Below are 20,920 nucleotides of genomic sequence, written 5' to 3'. Positions count from 1 at the left end.
GTTTGGGCACATTCTCAATGCCACGTGAATAAAAGTCTGGCGGTCCTGCTCTGGGGTCACTGCTGTAGAAGACGGGGGGTGGGGAGGCAGCACTGAACGACACACAACTGGCACACAGGGGCTTTGAGGAGACTTGGGCTCTTCTGTTATTGTTCATGTAGTAATCCGAGGGAGAAAATGGGGGGGCACCTGAGGACCCCAGCCAACCAAACAACACGCAAGCACCAGCCAAAGGGCTACCGTGAAACGCTGGGCCGCCTCAAGACCACCAGTCAGCCCCTACACGACAACATCCCATTGGTGTGGCAAGAGTGGCATCAGGAGCCTCCTGGTAAGGTGAGCCGCCGGACCCCCAGGTTGTGATGCGACCCTCAAGTTAGAGAAGGTTCAAGAATGGAGGTTAGGGTTAGGCCCACTGTGAGGACTGGGGGGAGATCTGGGACCCTCTGTTGAGGTCCTCAGAGGAATGAAGAAGAGCGTTCCCCCCCCACCGGCTGTCTCACCCAAGAGATTCAAGACCGGCTGGTGCCGGTGGGCGCTGTGCCACCTCATTTGTGTTGTGGCCGAAGCTGACCGATGACACGTCTGCCCCTTCCGTGGCCCCTTGTCCTTGGCAGTTTCTTCTTCTCACCTCCGTGTTCCTTGGCATGATGGCACATTGTTGAGCTCAAATGCTCAGCCTCTGATCTTGTCATGGAGGTAGCTGCCAGTCTTTGAGCCTGGCATTGACTCTTCAGAGCTGCAGTGGGGACACACGGCAGAAATGCGCCATTCGGGTGCGCAGCCCATTCAGTGACGTCAGTCTTCAAAGGCCCGAGTCTCGGTGGGCTTTACGGCTTTTAAACACGCGTGTCCTCCTCTTTGACCCGTCATAACCACAGGCGATGCTGACAAGGGCACCACTGCAGTGCCCGCTCTTCAAGTCCCACCCATGTTCAATGGCTTCTCCAGATGCCCTTTTATATAATGGAGTGCCATCTGTAGGAATGCCCCCCATTTTGACAAATACCCATCAAGACCTTCCGTCTGCACCCGTGCTGATTAGTGGCACCTGGCTGGCAATTTGTGCCACGACTGCGCTCTTCTTGCCCCCGGGCCGCCCTCTCACTTGCTCTCCGTTTTTGTCACATGTCCTTTAATGCTACAAAGACGTGAAGACCACCTAGCCAGTGGGCTACCAAACACTCTGTCCTAATCGGAGTCCCCCGACAGCTTGAGGCGAGCGGACCCTCCCAGCTGAGCCCCCCAAGAAGCAGACCTGCGTGTGATTTTGCAGGTTTTCCTTTAATTAGTACAAAAGAGTTAAGAAGCTTGTCTGTGATTGGACAGTGGGGCGGGGGGGGCGGGGCTCACACAGACATCTGCTCGGTCAGCAGTGGTCAGCAGACGTCTCGGCCCCCCTCTTCCTCCTCCCGCCCACCAACTTTTAAGGGTGTCTCTGCCACCCCAAAGTGTTGACTGGCCGCGTGGCTCCCTGGTGGGCACAGCTGCGTCTCGGCAGGTCCATCACATCACCGCCGCCAGACCGCTGGAGACCCACCCAGCGGGACAGTAAACGGGGGTCCTCAGCCGAGCCAGTCGAGATCTTCTTCTTCATCGTCTTCCTCCCCGAAGAGCGGCGCGGGAGGTGGCCGGCCCTTTAAGCTCTGCACAGGCATAAAAGATGGCACCATTGAGCGAGCCCCTTGGGATCTGCCCCTGGGTGCCAAGACTTGCCCCTTACTCACCGGCTCCTCATCTTCCTCTTCAGGCGGGGGAGGCGGCCTGGTGGGAGCAGCGCCTCGAAACACTCGCTGATCCTCCTCAGACGACCTGCAGCAGGATGAGAGAAGGCGTAAGGAGCGAGCGGGCAAGTGGAGGTCTGTCAATGCCAGTCTCTCTAAACTCACCTGCTGGGCACCTGCAGCGGACCCTCCGCTTCATGGCAAGGGGCTGCCGGCTCAGTGGGCACCTGCAGCGGACCCTCCACTTCATGGCAAGGGGCTGCCGGCTCAGTGGGCACTTGCTGCTCACCAGCCTTATCTTCTTCCTCCGGCAGCGGCCTGCTCTCCTCTTCCTCAGTCCCACACTCTGTAGAGGGTCCTCTCTTTTCCTCCTCCTCCTCCACCATGACCTTCACGTCTGCTGCTGCCAGCTCGCCAGGCTCATCCTTGTGCTGGGCATCCCCCTGTTCAGCAGGCCACTCCACTTCCTTTTCCGTCTGCTCCTCTTCCTCCTCCTCGTCACTTGGTGGCTGTCCTTGGACTGCGTCCTGCTTCTGGGTGAGCATCTGCAAGGTGACCGTCTGAAAGAAAAAGGTGGGGCCCTCAAATCTGGGCCCCTGGCACTACCTTCGGGGACCTCGGGCCGGGTTGGTACCTTTATGGTGTCCATGATGATGGCCAACACAGCGGTGCCACCGTACGACTCGTCCAGCTGGATCTCCCGGCGCAGGGTCTGGAAGACGGCGTTCATCACGCGCTTCACCTGAGGAGCAGCAGGGCATCACTTAGGGTGCCAAGTTACCTGCTGGCTGCCAGTGCCTGCCTGCCCACCCATCTACCTACCTCTCCTGCCACATCTGGCTGGCTCGCCCCTGGCGTGTGGCTCTTCTGCAGCTCTTCTAGCTGTGCCCGCTGGGCCTTTGCACTCTCCTGCAGGGTACAATACTGAGAGACAAGGGGTCAGTGCCAAGCAAGCCTTGCCCAACTCACTCACTCACCCACCCACCAGCCTGCCCTTCCTCACCTTCTCTCTCAGGGCCCGCAGCTGCTCTTCCTCCTCCTGGTGCCTGGACTGTCTAACTGATAACTGACAGGTGACAGGATGGGGAGTTAGTGTGATGCCACCTCACCACCCACCCTGCCCACCAGCTGGCAGCCCACCTTGTCCTCCAGCTGAGTGACCTTCTCCTGCAGGGCGTCCTTCTGCTCGGTCAGCTCGGCCACGGCCCTGCTGTGCTCCTCCTGGGCAGCCGACACCAACCGATCACACTTGCTCTGCCACTCGGACTCGAGCTCTGCCTGGACCAGTGCCAGCTGGGTAAAGGGTGCTATCAGGACCTGTGGTAAGGCTCATACCCCCTACCCACACCCCACTCCACCCCACTCCGGGTACCTGCTCGGCAGTGGCTGCCTGGTCAGTGCTACTCCTGGCCCGCCTCAAGAGTGCCCGCAGCCCATCGAGCTCCTGCTGCCCGCTCCTGCGCAGATCCTCCAGCTCGTCGTCATGGCGATGTCGCTCGGCTGCCCACTTCTTCTTTCTGTCCGCCAGGGTCTGTGAGCACAGAGTGGACGGCGGGTTTCCACGGGGTCTGCCTCGTCCCACTTAGCCCCCCATGCACGTCTCAAAGTGCTAACCTTCTCGAGACCCTCCTTCTCGGCCCGCAGGTCGCCCAGCTCATCCTCCAAGCCCCTCAGCCTCAACTCCAGCTGTTTCTGCCCTTGCTTGTCTGCCCGTGCCAGGCTCTGTACCCGCTCCAACTCTTGGCGCAGCTCTGGAGACACAAGCGCATGAATGAATCAGGGTGCCACGCTGCCCGCTGCAGGTCTCCACCCCCACCCCACTTACCGCCCACCTGCGAGTGCAGGCTGCTCATCTGAGCCTGGCACACCTCGGCCTCCGTCCGTGTCTTGCCCAGATGGACCTGCAGCTCCGTCTCCTTCTTCTGCTGGGTGCTGAGCTCCAACTGGAGGTGGCTAACCTGCGCCATGGCAGCTGCCAGTTCCTGGGCAACTTTGGCCTGAGGGCAGATAAGACAGTGAGAGCTGCCTGGTGACACTGGTACATGTGCCCACTTGAAGCCTGGTGACACTGGCATGCAATACAAAAGCACTCTGGGCCACCTGCAGCCCATGACTGGGATGCCACTGCAAAGCAGAACTAAATAAAATTAGAGGGCAGAAATGCCAGCCTAGATGGGCAGTGTGTGTAGAGTTCTGCATGGCAGTGGCAGGAAGTCACAGGAAGGCCACATGGCAGCTCAGTTTGTGGCCGAGCAGCCCCGGCGTGGCACGGAGTCTCACCTGGTCCCAATCTCCCTCCTGTGGCAAAGCATGCTGGGAAGAGAAAGCAGACAGTAACAAGAGCCTCACGGCGCAACATCGGCAAAGGGCACCTCTGAGGGCAGAGGCTGTGCCCACCTCACCTTGTCCTGCTCGGCCTGCAGCACCCGGGCCTGCGTCTGCGAGGCGTTGGATTTCAGCGAGTCGTTCCTCTGCTCCAGCAGCAGGTTTATCTGCTCCGTGTACCTGAGGAGGACAGCGTGCCAGTCAGCCCAACACTGCCTGGTGAAGGCCGGGGGCGCTCGAACTGCGAGTGTACCCAGCGAGTTGTGCTGGCAGACGCCATCGTACCCGCCTGTGGGGAGCTGTGCGGTGGCACGGTGGTCCTCGCGTCAGCCTTCAGAAGTGGCAGTACATCAGTGTTGGCGACGACAGGGAAAGGGGACACCTGGCCATAGGCGGGCGGGCATCCAGAGCCACTAGAAGCAGGACTGGGGTCACCCACTCCCTGGCACGAACGCCATTTACTTGTGGTCACTGCCACAGAATGGAGGTCTGTTGCCGGGTATGCCTGCCACATACTGGCACTGTGCTGTGGAGTGCCATCACCTGGCAGGCCCGTGAAATGGGAAACGTGCCATTCATGTCGGGCTGACTGACCACACCGGGGCACCTCTGTACCCGCTGCACTCACACCTCCAGGTCCAAAGGGCACAGACTGGCACTCCCCACAAGGACACCGATGTGCCCCTGCCCGCGGTGCCCCCTCACCTCTCCTTCTGCTTGATCAGCTCGCTCATCTTCGTGTTCTGCTCTTCAATCCGCGCGCTTCGCTCAAACACCTCCTGCTTCAGCCGCTCGTTTTCCTGCAAAGGACGCAAGCAATGGCAGGGCATGATGCCAGGTGATCTCCTTGGTGCCAGCGTTCGCCCCCGCCCTGAATGTTAAGCACGTGCCACCTGGCGATGTCATTCTGTCTAAGGTTCGGGTCACCAGCTGGTGCTCCTACCTGAATGATCCTCTGAATGTTCTGCATGATCATTGCCGTTTCCATGGAGACCGATGCCAGCCCCAGGGGCGCCCCTCCCTGCTTGTGTAACTCGTCCACCTGCAAACACCAGAGGGTCAAAGGTCAAGAGCGATGGCATCAAAGCATCAGGCCTTGGCGGCACTGCTGGCACGGCAGACCCTCACCTTGGCGGTCAGCTGCTCGACCTTGTCAGCCACCTTGCCAACTGCCAGTCTTATCTCGGTGTTGTGTTGTCTCGCTTCGGTCATCAGGAAGGCCGTGACGTCACTAGGAGGCGCTGAAAGACATCATGGCGGTGGCTAAGCTGTGGTCTGGCCTGGCACAAGTGTCCAGACTTGACCAAACTGACCCCTTACCTTGGAAGGGCACGGCGGGCGCACTGTACATCGGCCCGGCTGTCTGCATCGGCGAGGCCACCAAGGAGGATTGTGGGTAGGGATATGGCTGTGAAGCACACCAAACAACTCAGCAAGACCCAAACTCACCCAGAACGTACCCACCAATAAGGCACTCACCTGGAACGTGTGGGCACTGGCTGGCAGCACAGGCTGTGGCTGGGCCGGCGTTATGGAAAGTGGTACGAGGGCAGCAGAGGATATGGGCAGTCCTGCTACCGCCTGGGGCACTGGAGTGGGCATTAAGAAGAGAAAGGTCACCATATGAAAAAAGGGTAGCCAAGTGCCAGCTGGCCAGACTGTTTGCCAACATCTCACCTTGTGTTGTCACCGGGTGTGCTGGCATCTGGGCATGAGGTGGACTCGGGCCGATGGGCTGCTCAATGACTCGGAGCGTGTTGGCATCCTGGTAAGCACAACAAAAGGGTCAGGTGTCTGAAACTCTGTGAACCTCAGGCGGGCACAATTCAGGGCTCACCTCTAACTCAGAATCGCTCGAGTCTGGCTGGGATGGCAGCGCCCCTGTCAGGAAGGGTAGCATCGGCTGGCCCATCTTTGCCATGCGCGAGATCAGCTTGGCTTTGGTAGAGTCCGGGTTCTTGTTTGCAAAGAAAGAAAAAAAAAAGGATGAGGGGGTCCGAGCAGAGCCTCCCACCAAAAACCAGACGGATCTGACAGGCGTGGCACCTACCGCCAGCTGCTCGCTCAGTGAATTGGACTTCGCTCGCAATGGCGGCTCCCTGAAAAAAAAAAAAAAAAAAGAGCAAAACAGGAAAAAACTGGCAACTGGGCACCTGGTGCCCGCTCCACCCAGTCTCCCATTTGTTGGTGCCTTTACCTGCCAGCCACTGGCACACCCGACTGAATGCCCGTCTCGAGGCTGACGTTTTCCAGGCTGGGGGCCGGAGACGACGCACTCGAATCTCGTGAGCCCGTGCTGGTCCTGTCGAGCCCCCCGTCCTTCAAGAACTTCACCTGCGGGCACAGAGGGAACCACGAGATCAGCTCTGCCCGTCCCACCATCCCCAAGAATGAAGACGGCACCCACTCTCACCCGCCGGAGCTCCACCTCGAAGACGAGCGTGCTGTCGGCGGGAATGCGGCTGGGCACCCCCTGCGCTCCGTATGCCAACGAAGGGGGGATGACGAGGAGCCTGCGGCCGCCCTTCTTCATGGTCAACATTCCCTCCTCCCAGCCCTAAAAAACAACAAGGCGCGTCAGCGAACATCCGGCTGTCCGAGTGGAGTGGCATCTGTGAGAGGTGGGCGTCGGTCTAGGGGTCTGATCCTGCCAGTGACATTAGGCCTGCGGTGTCACTCGTGAGTGGCCTGGCGGGGTCCCGAGAGCACAAACCTCTAAGACCACCCACGTGGTCAGCAGGTGGGCCCTGCGGCGTCACCCTTCAGTAGTCAGGGTCTGTCCCAATGGCGTTTGTCACGTCAGGTGCCTAGAATGCCAATGGCGACCCCGTGAAGTGGCTGTGCTGGGGTGTCACCCGTTAGCGGCCGGACTCTGCTCTAGCCATGCTTGAATGGCCTGAAACGACACAGCGAGCACAATTGACAGGGGCATGACGCGTGGCATGGGGGTGGGTGGCACAGGAGAGCCTCGTGTAGAACAGAAGAACACGTAACAGGCAGTGGTGGTCTTTTCAGCCGCTGAACAAGAAGTGCCCCTTGGTCCATGACAACACAAAAAGGAAACGCGTCTGCCATTATTGATGTGGCACCAGCTGCTTGGCAGTCTGCAGCCGTCCAACTCGATGCCAAACGCCATCACGGCTCTGGATTTGTGGCGTGCGTATTAAACATTAAGAGCAGCACGCCAGTTGGTGAAGGTCGGGCATTTAAACAACTGCACATTCAGCAGTAATGTGGGGCACACTGGGCAGCAAATGACAACACAATGCATGGCACACCTGGACTGGCATCCTGACCAGGATTGAACAAGGACCCTCACCCGGCCAGTGCAATGGAAGGACACTTTTGTGCGGCTTAACATTTTCTCCCCCACGACACCAGAGGGCAGCACCCTTGGCTTGGGATTCCCACACAAACACCCACAGGGCACGCTGGTATCTGCGATCCCATGGGCGCTGCCCTGCTGGGATCTATAGTGCCAACTTCCTGGACGTACTGCTGGGTCACACGGCCCAGTCCGAGTCGGGTGGAAGGGGACGAGGCTCACCTGGAGGAGCGGAAGATGAAGGAGACAATTATGGGCGTGATGTGCAAATAAACCCGGTTATTAGACTGGCACTGGAGCCTCGGGTGCTGCCACTCTGCCGGGTGGTCACAACACACAAGGCCACACCTCCAAATTGAACTTGATTTGTACACAAACATACAAGGTCTGCCCAAAACGGAGTGGGTGCCAACGAGCATCACAGCAGCCGATCAAATGAGGGTCAAACAATAGGAAATCTGGCACGGGACCAACTCGACATTCCATAAAATGAGCTCCAGAAACGGGAAAGTCGTATAACGTGGGGGTGAAAGGTCCTATCTCATGGGGGAGGGAGGGGGGCACATTCAACAACGGAAAACTAAACAGCGAATCTGGTGCTCGAGGACCCCCATCTCGACGTACCGGTCTGTCAATCACAGACGGCTTTACATATCTGATTCTCTTTTCAAGCCCCGCCTTTATCTAATTGTTTATTCAAGCCCCGCCTTTCCATATCTAATTCTCTTTTCAAGCCCCGCCTTTCCATAGCTAATTCTCTATTCAAGCCCCGCCTTTATCTAATTTATTCAAGCCCCGCCTTTCCATAGCTAATTCTCTATTCAAGCCCACTTTCCATATCTAATTATCTATTCAAGCCCCGCCTTTCCATATCCGCGGTCGGGCGGCGGTTGCATTGGGCACGGCTTGCTTCTGGCCTCTGGCACCCGTGCGTATACACAACCTTGGTTAAGTAATATGGATTCTGAGTCAACTCCTAGTGGCGACTCGAGGAGGCGCATTTAGGACTGAAGCCAGGAAGAGTTGTGGGAATCGGGAACAAACTACCGGGACATGGCGCTGAAGCAGGACGCGTTCCTCGTGGGATACCCCCACCCAGTCAGCCCCCCAGCTGCGTCCTCTAAAATCGATTCCCACACTCGTCTCCCCCCAGACCAGGACTTGCTCCTCTCTCATTAAGTGGGCCCAACATCAGCGAGTCGTCTCGTGGAAAGCCGGCCGATTCGGTCAAAACTGCGCTCATTACCTTGAAAGAAGAAAGGCGCTATATAAACCAAATGTATTCTCATCTTCAGAGGTCCTCTCAAGTGCACATTCGTCATGGACGTTGAAGTTTGTCACAAACCTGCACAGAGTGACAAACCAGAGCCCACCGCCTCATTCGGACTCCGGCCCACCTCACCTTGATCACCTTCCCGGCCCCCAGTTTGAGGCGGAGCAGCTTCTCCTTTCCCACGTTGGAGTCGAACATCTGCAGAGACAAGAGAGGGCGGGGTGAAGGGGCCACCTGTGTCACACCGGTGACTGATTGCTCGATCCCTGAGAACACAAGGTGACATGTGACACCGTGTAGCTCAGGCAAGTGCCTCGACAGCACAGGCAATGCCAGGCCGAGGGCCAAACGCTGCCATACCTGTCCTATGGCGTTATTCTGCAGCAGCCAGCCCGAGTAGGCGACCTCCAGCAAGTCCCCGTTGTCCACAGCCGGCCCCTCTCCCAGGAGCAGATCCTGAACCACCACGCCATCCAAAGTGGGGGCCGCGTTCACTTTGGCAAGGCACACCTGTGAAGAGCAAAGAGCGCGTCAGGAACCGGTGGCGTTAACGTCCCGTAAGATCTCAGTGTCCGTCACGGCGCGGCCCTCCAGAGCTCCCCTGCCACTACCTTGTCACTTTGGGCCAAAATTCAGTAGGCTGCCTGAAGAATGTGATCCTGAAAGTCCAAAAGGCCCACAGCCTTATGAAGAAAACCCACTCCGGACGGGCTACAGGTGGGGGGGGGTTGCAAACTTGGTCACGGGGGTCCCAGGCAGTCAGTGCAGGAGTCGACCATTAGAGAGAGGTGGCACACGTGAGGGCAGGAGCAGAAAATGGGGAAGAACATCAGGACAAGACCAAGGTCTGCCCACAAACAGCCAGGACGGACTTCTGGGACCCCCAAGAGGACACGCTTACATCTGAGTAGGAGGACCTGATGGGGTCTGGGCGGCTTATCCGGTGTCAGGGCCCGGGCAGCTCACCCACCGTCTTCACTGTGCCTGAGGGAGACCACCAGTCACAAGGATGAAGCTCAGCCTGGCAGCGCACCTGGCAACATGACAATGACCCTAAGCAGAGTGGGAAAGCCACCAAGGAAGAAATGAAGACGTCCAGATGGGCCGCGTCAAACCCTCGTCGAGATGCTTTTGGGGGCACCGATCTGTGCACGTAAGACACCCCTCAGACATCGCACAGCCAGGAAAAACGTCCTCCTTGTCAATGCTGGCGACTTGAAATGCTGACTTGAGGGGCAATGCCAGCTAGAAGAGCCAAGGGTGGGCTTACGTATTCCACAGACGCACACCGCGTACCTCTTTGTGTAAAATGACTGCAGAGTCAAATTTTCATCACCCCCTCCGGACCGACCAAGTGCGGACGTGTCACTTTCTGGGGTGCACTTACTTATTCACATAACTCTAAATGTGAATTCAGCTTGTTGTAGGCACAAGCAGCAGACAGGGTAACCCACCATTTGTGGGTGTGGCGTCACCAAAGCCCGTTTTAGGGGCTTATTATGCCACGTCACCGGTGGGTGGCACACGTCTCACTGCCTGCCACTCGTTTTGTTTCCAAGGACAGGTCTGGCATTCCTAACTCAACAAATACACAAATCCATAACTTTGGTTGGGGGTCTGCCCGAGGGGCTCACAACTGCACCTAACAGGGTGGGAGTCCAGAAGTGCAACACAGGCCTGGCAGGGCAGTCAGTCAGTCAGTGTGTCGACGTCAAGGGCACGCTACAGAAACTGATGATGATGATGATGAAGGTCACCTGTTCTCCCCTCTACATGGGGTAAGCTAGAACTCAACAGCTTGGTCACTTCTTAGGGGGTCCTACACACCAGGTCGGACTCTGAGCTTATCGTGACAGACCCCCTTCAAACCCCAAACCCCCCCCAACTTGGGCTCACCTCCTTGGTGAAGTCCATCGCCGTCTTCTCAGATTCAAACATGAGGGACCAGTTCTGCTGCTGATCGTCGTAGAATGTGGCATAACTGCCAGGCTGGACCTAATGGGGGGGTGCAGTGGTTTAGAGCTGGCACAATGCCATGTGGAGCCAACCTCCCCTCCCCAGCCCGCCTAACCCCGTAGGTGAGGTGCTTACCGTCAAGAGGAAAGACGGGTGGATCTTGGCAGCTGCCACGGGCTTCTGAGGACTGGCATAGAGGAGGATCTTGTACTGAGACAACAGGAGAACATCATCAGAGCGGCCCACCCGGCCCTGAAGACGCCAGCAAGTCAAGCTGCAAAGGTGACGCCAGGTGGTCCCGTACTCCACACGTCCACCTGTGCCCAGAGTTCTCACTAAAAATCTCAACGCCTGACGTCCGCTCAGCTTCATCACATCACATCACCACGTGAGCTGCGCTTCCTTAAGCGGACCTTTCAGCGGCTGGTGGTCCTTCTGTTGGCTCCGTCAAGTCCTTTAGTGACGTGGTGACTACACCTGCACCCAGTGCTCTAGACGAGACGTCACACGGGAACCGATGCCCCTCGACTTGACCGCCGCACAGCAAGGGCACTAAATAACCTCCCACCCTCTCGAATGGCCTCCAGACCCCCAATGTGTATTCACACTGAATGCTGTCTTTGGGGTCTTCCCGTTTGGATTGGTGGGACTCGCTGCTTGACTCGGAGCCCCCCACATCTGATTTAATCGTTACATTTATTTTACGCAGAATAAAAAAGTGGCAGCCACAGTACAGACCCTTGTGGGACCCCCAACAACTTCTGATAAAGTTTCTTATAGAAAAGCCAAAGAACCAAACCCATGGCAGGTGTGAAGGGTCCGTGCTGCGGGGTCCATTAAGTAAGGTGTGGGCAAAATTCTGAGAGGTCATCGAGAAAAAGAAAATAAAATGAAGAATAATAATAATAATCATAATACAGCCGACCGGGGGGCTGCAATTGAAATATCAAATCCATGTACTCGAGGACCCCTAGTGGGCGTTAAGGGGAACGATGAACTCGGACCCTCAAATAGGTGAGGAGACGGTGAACAAGCGAGCGAAATGGAAACTCGTCAGAAACGGGGGGCTGCATGGCGGAACACTCGGGGTCTTTTCACATTTTCTAGTTGGCACACATTTCTGTAACAATAAACCGCACGGACAAACAGCTGGGACAGGAGCAGGCAATGCCAATGGCGAGTCGTGCCAATGGCGAGTCGCGCCCATCGAGCACAACCAAGTCCCGTGGATGAAAATGGAGCCTGGGGGGTCTTGTGGTGGATTAGGAAGTTTGGTTCCTATTTCTTACAATTCTGAAAGGACCACCCAATGGCGAGGTCAGATCTAAAGTTAAAGGTGCTGGCGCTGCGCCGTCGGGTCACTCCCGCGTTAGGGCGATCATCAGATCGTGTGCCACTGAGGTCACGTCAATATTATCCACCAAGGCCTCGACGGACCCCACACCTTCACGGTGCCCCTTTCCTCTACACCTCAATGGCACACAAGCTGGCACTTCTTTTAGCTTTATGGTTTACAACAATGACACAACTGGTAGAGCACCAAGCAGAATGCCCCTTTTTTATGCTCACTTCCCACAAATCTGCCCGTCACTCATGCCATTTGTTGGCCCAATGACATTTGAAAACTGCAAACTAAAGGCCACAGGACACAAACCCTGGCGGCCCTCAGCTGACCCCAGTGATGTATTTGGCCACAATCCCACCGGTCGGCCTCACATAAGGACCTCCTCACCACCGTCCTCTTCTTCCCACCTCTCAGGTGGCACACACAGGGGTCAAGCGACACTCACGTGCACGAGTGGGCAATCAACCTGTGGGTCTGTCATCTGTTATGTCTACACAAAATGTGAAGGCCTGTCACGTGGTGACTCGCAGACTACTGGGGCTAGGACCTTCATCTTGGACTTCATCGAGAGCTTCTGGACATTCCAAATATTTGAGGCAGTGGCAACCTCAGCAAAGTCACGTGTGGCCCTGCGTTTATTATGGCAAAGTGGTGACAGAAACAGGTGACAAAGCAGGAAGGAAAAAAGAACAAGAGCAGCAACATGTGCTGAGCATCAAGCAAGTCTCAAATATGTGAGGAGGGCCCCCCGTTTAGTAAGCCTGCCCTAACGCACACCCCCAGACGCCCAGTGTGGCTCACCTCGTGTGTGCTGTGAGTTCCCAGTACGGCTGCTCCCAGCTTGCCTTGCTTCACGTACTGCCCGCTCACACTGCAAGAGACACTCGGGTGAGGAGGAGCCCCAAAAGCTGTGTGTGTGTGCGCGCGCGCCGCGCCTCGATCTCGGCCATACTCACTATCGGAAGGCGGTCACCGCCGTGGCCAGCAGGACGGCAGGAGCTCCAGGAGCAGAGGGTGGCTTTTGGGAAGGGGGCGCTACAAAAAACAAAAAAACTTGGTGGGCTCAGCGGGTACGCAGTTGTTTGTGTGAGATGCACAATTAATTAAGCAGTGCCACAGACGGCTGGTGCCTACCTGTCTGGCCGGGACCCTTCTTGGGCTGCTTTGGTGCCGTGAACTGGAAGCACTCGTTCCCTTGGCTCACCGATGCCTGGTCCATGCCAAACAAAGACGCCAGCTTCGCACTGCAAAGGGGAGATGGGCAAGAGGAGCTGAACACAGGTGACCCGCTCAGAGCACACGGCCCACCTGCAGCCATGAGCCTGAATGGCAGACGGGCAGAGAGACAGACAGAAGGGCACAGACAGATGGACGGATGGATGGGCAGGCGGGCAGACGGAAGGGCACAGACAGACACACACACACGTAAAGACACACACGGCCTTTCTGTGGGGCTCCTAAAGAGCCTCCAGTCACACAACAGACGGACGGGCAGACAGAAGGGCACAGACAGACATATGGACGGGCAGACACAGATAGACAAGCAAACAGACAGAGGGGCAGACAGAGACAGACGGATGGACGGACGGGCAGACAGAAGGGAACAGACAAACACACATGCACACACACACACGGCCTTTCTGTGGGGCTCCTAAAGAGCCTCCAGTCACACAACAAGACGACAGACAGAGGGGCACAGATAGACATATGGACAGTCAGACAGACAGGCGGGCGGGCAGACAGACAGACAGAAGGGCACAGACAGACACACGTACGTAGAGACACACACACACACGGCCTTTCTGTGGGGCTCCAGTCACACAACACGACGACAGACAGAAGCCCACTTAAGACCACAATGGGCCCCACTGACAGCCCTGAAGAATTCAAACAAACGTGAACAGAGGGACAGACATTGTGACAAAGACCCCCACAGCCCACCATATCTCCCCCGTCTGTCTGAAGATAAGACCACCGCCCTACCCATGAACCTCTTGCCACAGGTAGTCCTGATCCCACGACGCCAACATGCCCAGCAGGTTCAGTCTTAGACGCGGGTGGTCGGCCGGCCTGCCACACACCCTGGGCTCACAACTAAGTGGCAGAATTTACAGCCGACTGGCAACGGCCTGCGCAGCGGAGAGGAGAGGAGAGGAGCGGAGAGGACGGCCACTCTGGAGCAGGCGAGCATGTGAGAGGAATTAAAGGCCAACATGAAACTCCACCCCTCAGCCCCGGAGGAGCCCACCATCTCGAGAACACACACACTTCGGAGGCTGCACCCACCATACTCGTGTCCCCCCACCATCCTGTGGCTCAATCTACAGCAGGGGTCCTAAAACGATGAAGCCCCCCCCAAAGACAGCCTGTCCTGCCCCCGAGACACCTTAAAGGGGAGTTGGCCCAGGCAGACGTCTCCAAATGGCAGTCCCACCGCTGAGCCCCACGGCACACCTCTGCGTCAGTCTGAGGAGAGACAGGAGGGAATCTCGGACCCCCCAACTTGCTGCTATGTCTGGGGAGACGGCTCAGGAACGTCAAGGGACACGATGGCCATTCAAGAGTAACTCCAGTGACGGTGGGACACCTCCGAGGTGGTCCTGCAGTCGAGTCCAAGAAGGAATGTCAAAGGTCAATCCAGCAGCTGAGGTGGCGTGGGCCTGCGGAGCGGAGGGCCGAGGGGGACGTCATGACGCACCTTAAAGGTCTGAGGCCAAGGAGGCGGTTTGGGAAACATCACAGCAGTTGTGACGCGAGGACCCTCGCCAATCCTGTGACATCCCTGAAGTCCCACCGCCCACCAACCTACACATCCCACCAGTCTGCGGCTCTCTGTGTGAAGGAGGACGTTTGTCACATGTCCTTGAAATCTGACCTCCGTGACTTTCCATCTGTGACCCGGTGGTCTAATTTATTTTCAATTCCCCTGCACTATCCCCTCTTAGCCTGCTGTGGTCGCCTGGCCTTCCTTGGGCGCTGCTTGGTCAGCCTAAACTGGCACCCACCAGGGCGCAATAAAACCAAACCTCCTATCAGCCCACTGCTTCTGTCCTCTACCTGCAAGTGACAGATCCACGTGGACCACCGAGCCCCCCACATGTCACAGACTCCCCTAATATTTTACATTCACTCCCATTACATTGCATTGTTTGCAAGTCTGCCCACTCCCGTCCAGACCCCTCAGCAACGACTCACCCGATTCTCGATATCCTGCCATCCCACCCAAACAAGTACTGTGTGCGCTTTTGGGACCACCTTTGCCAGCACACCCACCACCCACTCCTCAATGACAGGAGGCGCTGTCACTAACGAGGTCTCCACTCCAGACGTAGCCCTGCCCACCATGCTCGAGGTGGCACCGCCCCTTCCACCTTAAAAGTGGGCATTGGCAGGGGGATGGCACTCATTCGGACCCAAGCCCTTCTCAGGACATGATTTATTACTTTCTTTTATGAATATATTAAAGGGGGTGACCCAGCTGGTGCCCCCACAATCACTTTTTTGTCACCCTGGCTGCGTTCTTTGGTCACAACTGTCACCATCCGACTTGACCAGCTGGCATTTTCAGTTCTTATCACATCAGCTGCGTATGTTGAAAAGGGCATTGGCGCTGCCACTGATGGCCCCCATAAGCCCCGCTTCCTGTCACCACACTGCACCTTGACCCCCCACTTTATTTAGTTTGCCCCCAAAGAGTATTCTGACCATCCAGACACATAACAGCAAACAGGCAGCAGCGGGGGGCAGTCATCGGGGGGCCGTCACGTGACTACGGTCCTGTCAGCCAGTCCACCGAGTGCCACTGTTCAGACCTCATCGATTTTTATCGACACTCCTGCGTGCGACTTCAGCGACAGACAAAAAAAAACACGTCAGGTCGCATCAAACCTTGAGGAGACCACCACGAGGACAGTGTTAGAGCAGATGGATGGACTCGTTACTAACGAGGGTCCGCTGGGAACTGCAACACGACCCTGAGCAGCACAGGCGTCCGCAAGGAAAAAAAAATCAGGGAAAAAACTAAAAAAAGATGCGGAGCGGCGGCACACGAAACACTGCAGTTTGCACCGTGGCAGCCCCCCGCACACACCGCGCTGCCAGGCAGAGTTTGGGACTGGCACCCGCTTGGCTACCTGTGACTTGTTTTGAAGCAAAAAAAAAAACAGCAACTCTGAAGGGTCTCGACAGCAGAAGGGGAGGGCAGGAAACGGGCACAGGAACGGCGCCAGGACAAGGGCACTGCATCTCAATGGGACTCCGACTTTTTTTTAGCAAGTCATTGAATTTTTGGGCCCCCACTCATTATCTGTGCCCCCACTGTAACTAATAGGTGGGCCGCCTACTAATCCATTGGTGCCAACTCCTACGAGGGGCGACTCCAGTAGGGGGCACTGCAGGGTCTTAGAATTAGAATTAGAATTAGAATTAGAACAATCTAGACGAGAACAGGCCATTCAGCCCAACAAAGCTCGCCAGTCCTATCCACTTGCTTCCTCCAAGAAAACATCAAGTCGAGTTTTGAAAGTCCCTAACGTCTTACTGTCTACCACACTACTTGGTAACTTATTCCAAGTGTCTATCGTTCTTTGTGTAAAGAAAAACTTCCTAATGTTTGTGCGAAATTTACCCTTAACAAGTTTCCAACTGTGTCCCGTGTTCTTGATGAGCTCATTTTAAAATACAAGTCTCGATCCACTGTACTAATTCCCTTCATAATTTTAAACACTTCAATCATGTCACCTCTTAATCTTCTTTTGCTTAAACTGTAAAGGCTCAGCTCTTTTAATCTTTCCTCATAATTCAACCCCTGTAGACCTGGAATCAGCCTAGTCGCTCTTCTCTGGACCTTTTCTAGTGCTGCTATGTCCTTTTTGTAGCCTGGAGACCAAAACTGCACACAGTACTCAAGATGAGGCCTCACCAGTGCATTATAAAGGTTGAGCATAACCTCCTTGGACTTGTACTCCACAGATCGTGCTATATAACCTAACATTCTGTTAGCCTTCTTAATGGCTTCTGAACACTGTTGGAAGTTGATAGCTTGGAGTCCACTATGACTCCTAAATCCTTCTCATAAGGTGTACTCTCGATTTTCGACCGCCCATTGTGTATTCAAACCTAATATTTTTACTTCCTATGTGTAATACTTTACATTTACTGACATTAAATTTCATCTGCCACAAATCTGCCCAAGCCTGTATGCTATCCAAGTCCTTCTGTAATGATATAACGGATTCCAAATTATCTGCTAATCCACCTATCTTGGTATCATCTGCAAACTTAACCAGCTTGTTACTTATATTCCTATCTAAATCATTTATATATATTAAAAATAGCAGCGGCCCTAGCACTGACCCCTGTGGAACACCACTCTTAACATCGGCCAGTTCTGATGAGGTTCCTCGCACCATCACCCTCTGCTTCCTGTGTCTGAGCCAATTCTGCACCCATCTAAAAACATCACCCTGAATTCCCACTTCTTTTAACTTGATGCCCAACCTCTCATGTGGCACCTTATCAAATGCTTTCTGAAAGTCCAGATAAATAATATCATAAGCTCCACTTTGATCGTATCCTTTTGTTGCCTCCTCATAGAATTCCAACATGTTAGTAAAACACGACCTCCCCTTCTGAACCCATGCTGACTGTTCAGAATAACTCCTGTCCTTGTCATGTGTTGCTCAATCTTATCCTTAATAATTCCTTCCATTAATTTTCCTGTGATGCTTGTTAAGCTTACTGGCCTATAGTTGCTTGGATCTGCCCTGTCACCCTTTTTATATAATGGGATGATATTTGCCATTTTCCAGTCCTTTGGAATCTCTCCAGTGCACAGTGACTTCCTAAAAATGTGTGTCAAGGGTTTATATATGTACTCACTAGCCTCCTTAAGAACACGAGGATAAATATTATCTGGGCCTGGTGATTTGTTTGATTTCATCTTATTTAATCTGAGCAGCACTTCTCCCTCTACAATTTCCAAATCCCTCAGTACCTCCTTAGTAGTTGTTTACCTCTGGCAGGTTATCCACTTGCTCACTTGTAAACACCTCAGAAAAATGTAAGTTTAGGGCATCTGCTATTTCATTGTCTGTATCTTTTAATTCCCTTTACTATTCCTGATGAACTTGACCTCCTCCTTAACTGTTCTTTTACTACTAAAATACTGAAAGAATCTCTTGGGGTCTTCTTTGCCTTATCTGCTATATTCCTCTCCAACTGTCTTTTAGCCTCTCTGATATCCTTCTTAATGGTTGCCCTCATGTTCTCATACGCTCTACGGTTCTCTTTGCAGTCATTAGTCTTATATGCCTTATACAGCAGTTTTTCCTTTGCAACTTCTTTTTAAATCTTTATTAATCCATCGTGGAGATTTTTTAGTTTCCTATTACTTCCAAATTTAGGTATGTATCTGTCCTGCATTACATGTAAAACATTTTAAACCTGTTCCACTCCTCCTCGACTGTCTCCACATTTAAAAGCTTATCCCAGTCTATCCTACTTAGACTTTGTCGCATCTGCTCAAAATTAGCCCTACTAAAGTTCAACTTAACAATTTTAGTCTTTGCATCTGTACTCTTACAAAATACTGAGAATTGTATTACATTATGGTCACTTGACCCTAGTGGTTCAATCACCTCTACACCCTCAATTCTATCCTGATTATTACAGAATACTAAATCCAGATAGGCTTCACCCCTTGTTGGTGCTTTAACATGCTGTGTTAAAAACAGTCGCGATTACTTCTAAAACTCCTGCTCTTGTGCTCCTCCATCTGTAAGGTTATCCCAGTTAATATTTGGATAATTAAAGTCCCCATGACTATAATATCCCCTGTAAACTTGCCTTTTGATATTACTAAAAGATGTGTGTTGAAATTACTGTCTGAATTGGGTGGTCTATAACACACTCCTAAAATGAGACCTTTTCCCTAATATTTTCCAGGCGAAGCCACATGTCCTCACTAAGATGGGGCTCATCATCCAACTGAAGATGACTTACATTTAATTCCTGTTTGGCATAAACAGCAACCCCACCTCCTTTTCTGTTCTGTCTATCCTTCCTAAAAATGTGTATCCCTCTATGTCTTGGTACAAGTTCATCTGTAGGGGGCACGTGCAGCTCCAGTTCTCACTCTGGCTTTCTTTACACCAGTTGGCTGCCCACTTTATTACCACCTGGTGTCACCTGCAGAAAGCGACTTGGCATCAACCCTACGCCAATCTTGAAATTCACCCGTGCTGCGGGTAGTGTAGTAGTGCCAACTCCCTTCAAGATGGGAATCGGACACGACCTCCTCTCCAGCCTCACCCCCTTTTCAGGAATTGAACTTAGAAAGTAAAACAAACGGCAGTCCCGCAAGGCCAAGGCGGACCACTCAGTCCGTCCGTCACGCACTCGTTCAGCTAAGTGGTCTCCACATCTCATCGGACACGTCTTGAAGGTGGTCACTGCTTCCTGGCTCCGGCCCCCCTGAATGTCCACCGGTGTCCTCGGTTTGTCATTAACTGCTGGATGTCCCACACCGACGCCGTCACCAATGCCCAGTGTGTCCCCATCATGTCCCATCATGCACCTGGGCGGCTCCCCTCTGCTATTGAGGACGTTAGTTGAGGGTTGACAGTGGCAGCGTTTTCATTTCAATGATTAAAGCGAGAGAGAGCGGGAGGTCACAGACACTTAAAAACACGACACTGATGACAGGACGTAAACTGATGGATCAGAGGAGGGTCAGTAGGGTGCGTTTATGAACGGAGCCCCGACAGACCAGCCACCCTTTGAACGTTAAGTTACATTCTGTGAATTGTGTCATTATTGACATACATCAAGGGGGGCACGGAGGCCTCTTTTTAGGGTCCCCGTAATTGTGATAAGGCACTCTTCTCGTTACTGAATTCTTTCGGCTTCTTTTCTCCTCTAATTCCCCATCTGAGGCTCCGGTTATCAACTCGCACTGCTGGATCTTTCCCTTAGTAACACCTCGCGTTCACTTCTCCATGACGGCGTTTGATTTTTAGATGTGTCCAATGTGACTCTCAAAATCAGTGCGGCGTAAAGACCTGGACGGGGATACGTGAAGTGAATCCCGTAAGACCTCCATCTCCTCCACGTCAGTACTGCGAGACGCCGCCGACACACCAGACACCAGACTCGGCTAGACATTCAGCTAAATCCACGGAGAGATCGCCGGCATTACACTTCAAATTGAGTCCAGCAAGACATCCCTCGAGTCAGCCCGGCAGTCTGTCCTGTCCTACACCACGGGGTCCACTGAGAAACCTCAGCGGCAATAGGGGTGGGGGGCGGACGGGTCCAGGAGGACCACCCCACAGCCAGCCCTGCAGCAACAGGTCTCAAGTGTTAATCCTGCAGCCGCGTCTTCGCAAGTGTCCAAGCAGACCTTAAAATCCTATCTAAGGATGAAGACCACTGAGGTCTCTCAAGGCCAAACTTGGCAGCCCCCCACCCCTCCGAACGCTGGCCTCCCTCCCTCGCTCGCTCGCTCTTCTCTGGCGCTTTCGTTTTCTTCCTTACTCTCTAAACCAGGCAACCACCGTCCATTACCCGGAGCTGCAACTTCTACGCATTCCAGTCCTGAACTCACCCGCCGGTGGGGGACAGAAAGTCCCCTTCATCGTCGTCGGCTCCAAACATGTCCACCCGTCCGCGGGCTCCGTGTCACCCAAAAAAATCACAGGAGGCCAAACACCTCGCCAATGACACGTACAGGGCAGGGGTGGCCCCCTGAAGTCACGAACAGACCGAGCGTCCCACCCTACAGGCGCACAAACGCGGCGGCTACACATCAATGGGCGCACTTCCCATCTGGGCTCCGATCAGCTGACTAGTCAGCTGCCGCCGTAAATCGTGCCTACGGGCGGACTAAGGGAGAGCTGGCGTTAAGTACTCGGCTCGTCTTAAAACCTGGGCACTCCATCAGATCTACCGGTGCAGAGACGTTAAAAGCGGGG

At 54.4% G+C, this 20,920-nt stretch overlaps 1 protein-coding gene across 2 annotated transcripts; it reads right to left on the bottom strand.

Moving 5' to 3' along the window:
- Window positions 1-1,265: 1,265 nt before the first annotated feature.
- Window positions 1,266-20,891, bottom strand: LOC120543217 (FK506-binding protein 15-like). Of its 2 annotated transcripts, XM_039776158.1 has the most exons (30): window positions 20,554-20,891; window positions 13,083-13,192; window positions 12,905-12,983; window positions 12,750-12,819; window positions 10,739-10,813; window positions 10,544-10,642; window positions 9,008-9,157; window positions 8,777-8,845; window positions 6,463-6,606; window positions 6,247-6,383; window positions 6,100-6,148; window positions 5,887-6,006; window positions 5,727-5,814; window positions 5,529-5,638; window positions 5,370-5,457; window positions 5,178-5,290; window positions 4,993-5,091; window positions 4,755-4,849; window positions 4,127-4,229; window positions 4,005-4,037; window positions 3,550-3,721; window positions 3,339-3,475; window positions 3,097-3,255; window positions 2,865-3,017; window positions 2,728-2,790; window positions 2,547-2,648; window positions 2,359-2,466; window positions 1,890-2,284; window positions 1,728-1,812; window positions 1,266-1,646 (listed from the first exon to the last, which is right to left on the bottom strand). In XM_039776158.1, the coding sequence occupies exons 1-30, from the start codon at window positions 20,601-20,603 to the stop codon at window positions 1,566-1,568; spliced, it is 3,336 nt and encodes a 1,111-aa protein (XP_039632092.1). In that variant the 5' UTR covers window positions 20,604-20,891; the 3' UTR covers window positions 1,266-1,565. The 2 variants fall into 2 exon arrangements, with proteins under 2 accessions (XP_039632092.1, XP_039632093.1); XM_039776159.1 differs by lacking the exon at window positions 4,005-4,037.
- Window positions 20,892-20,920: the final 29 nt, after the last annotated feature.

Source organism: Polypterus senegalus, chromosome 13 (assembly GCF_016835505.1).
Source record: "Polypterus senegalus isolate Bchr_013 chromosome 13, ASM1683550v1, whole genome shotgun sequence".
Taxonomy (NCBI): domain Eukaryota; kingdom Metazoa; phylum Chordata; class Cladistia; order Polypteriformes; family Polypteridae; genus Polypterus; species Polypterus senegalus.
This window is presented reverse-complemented; position numbering and strand designations above follow the sequence as displayed.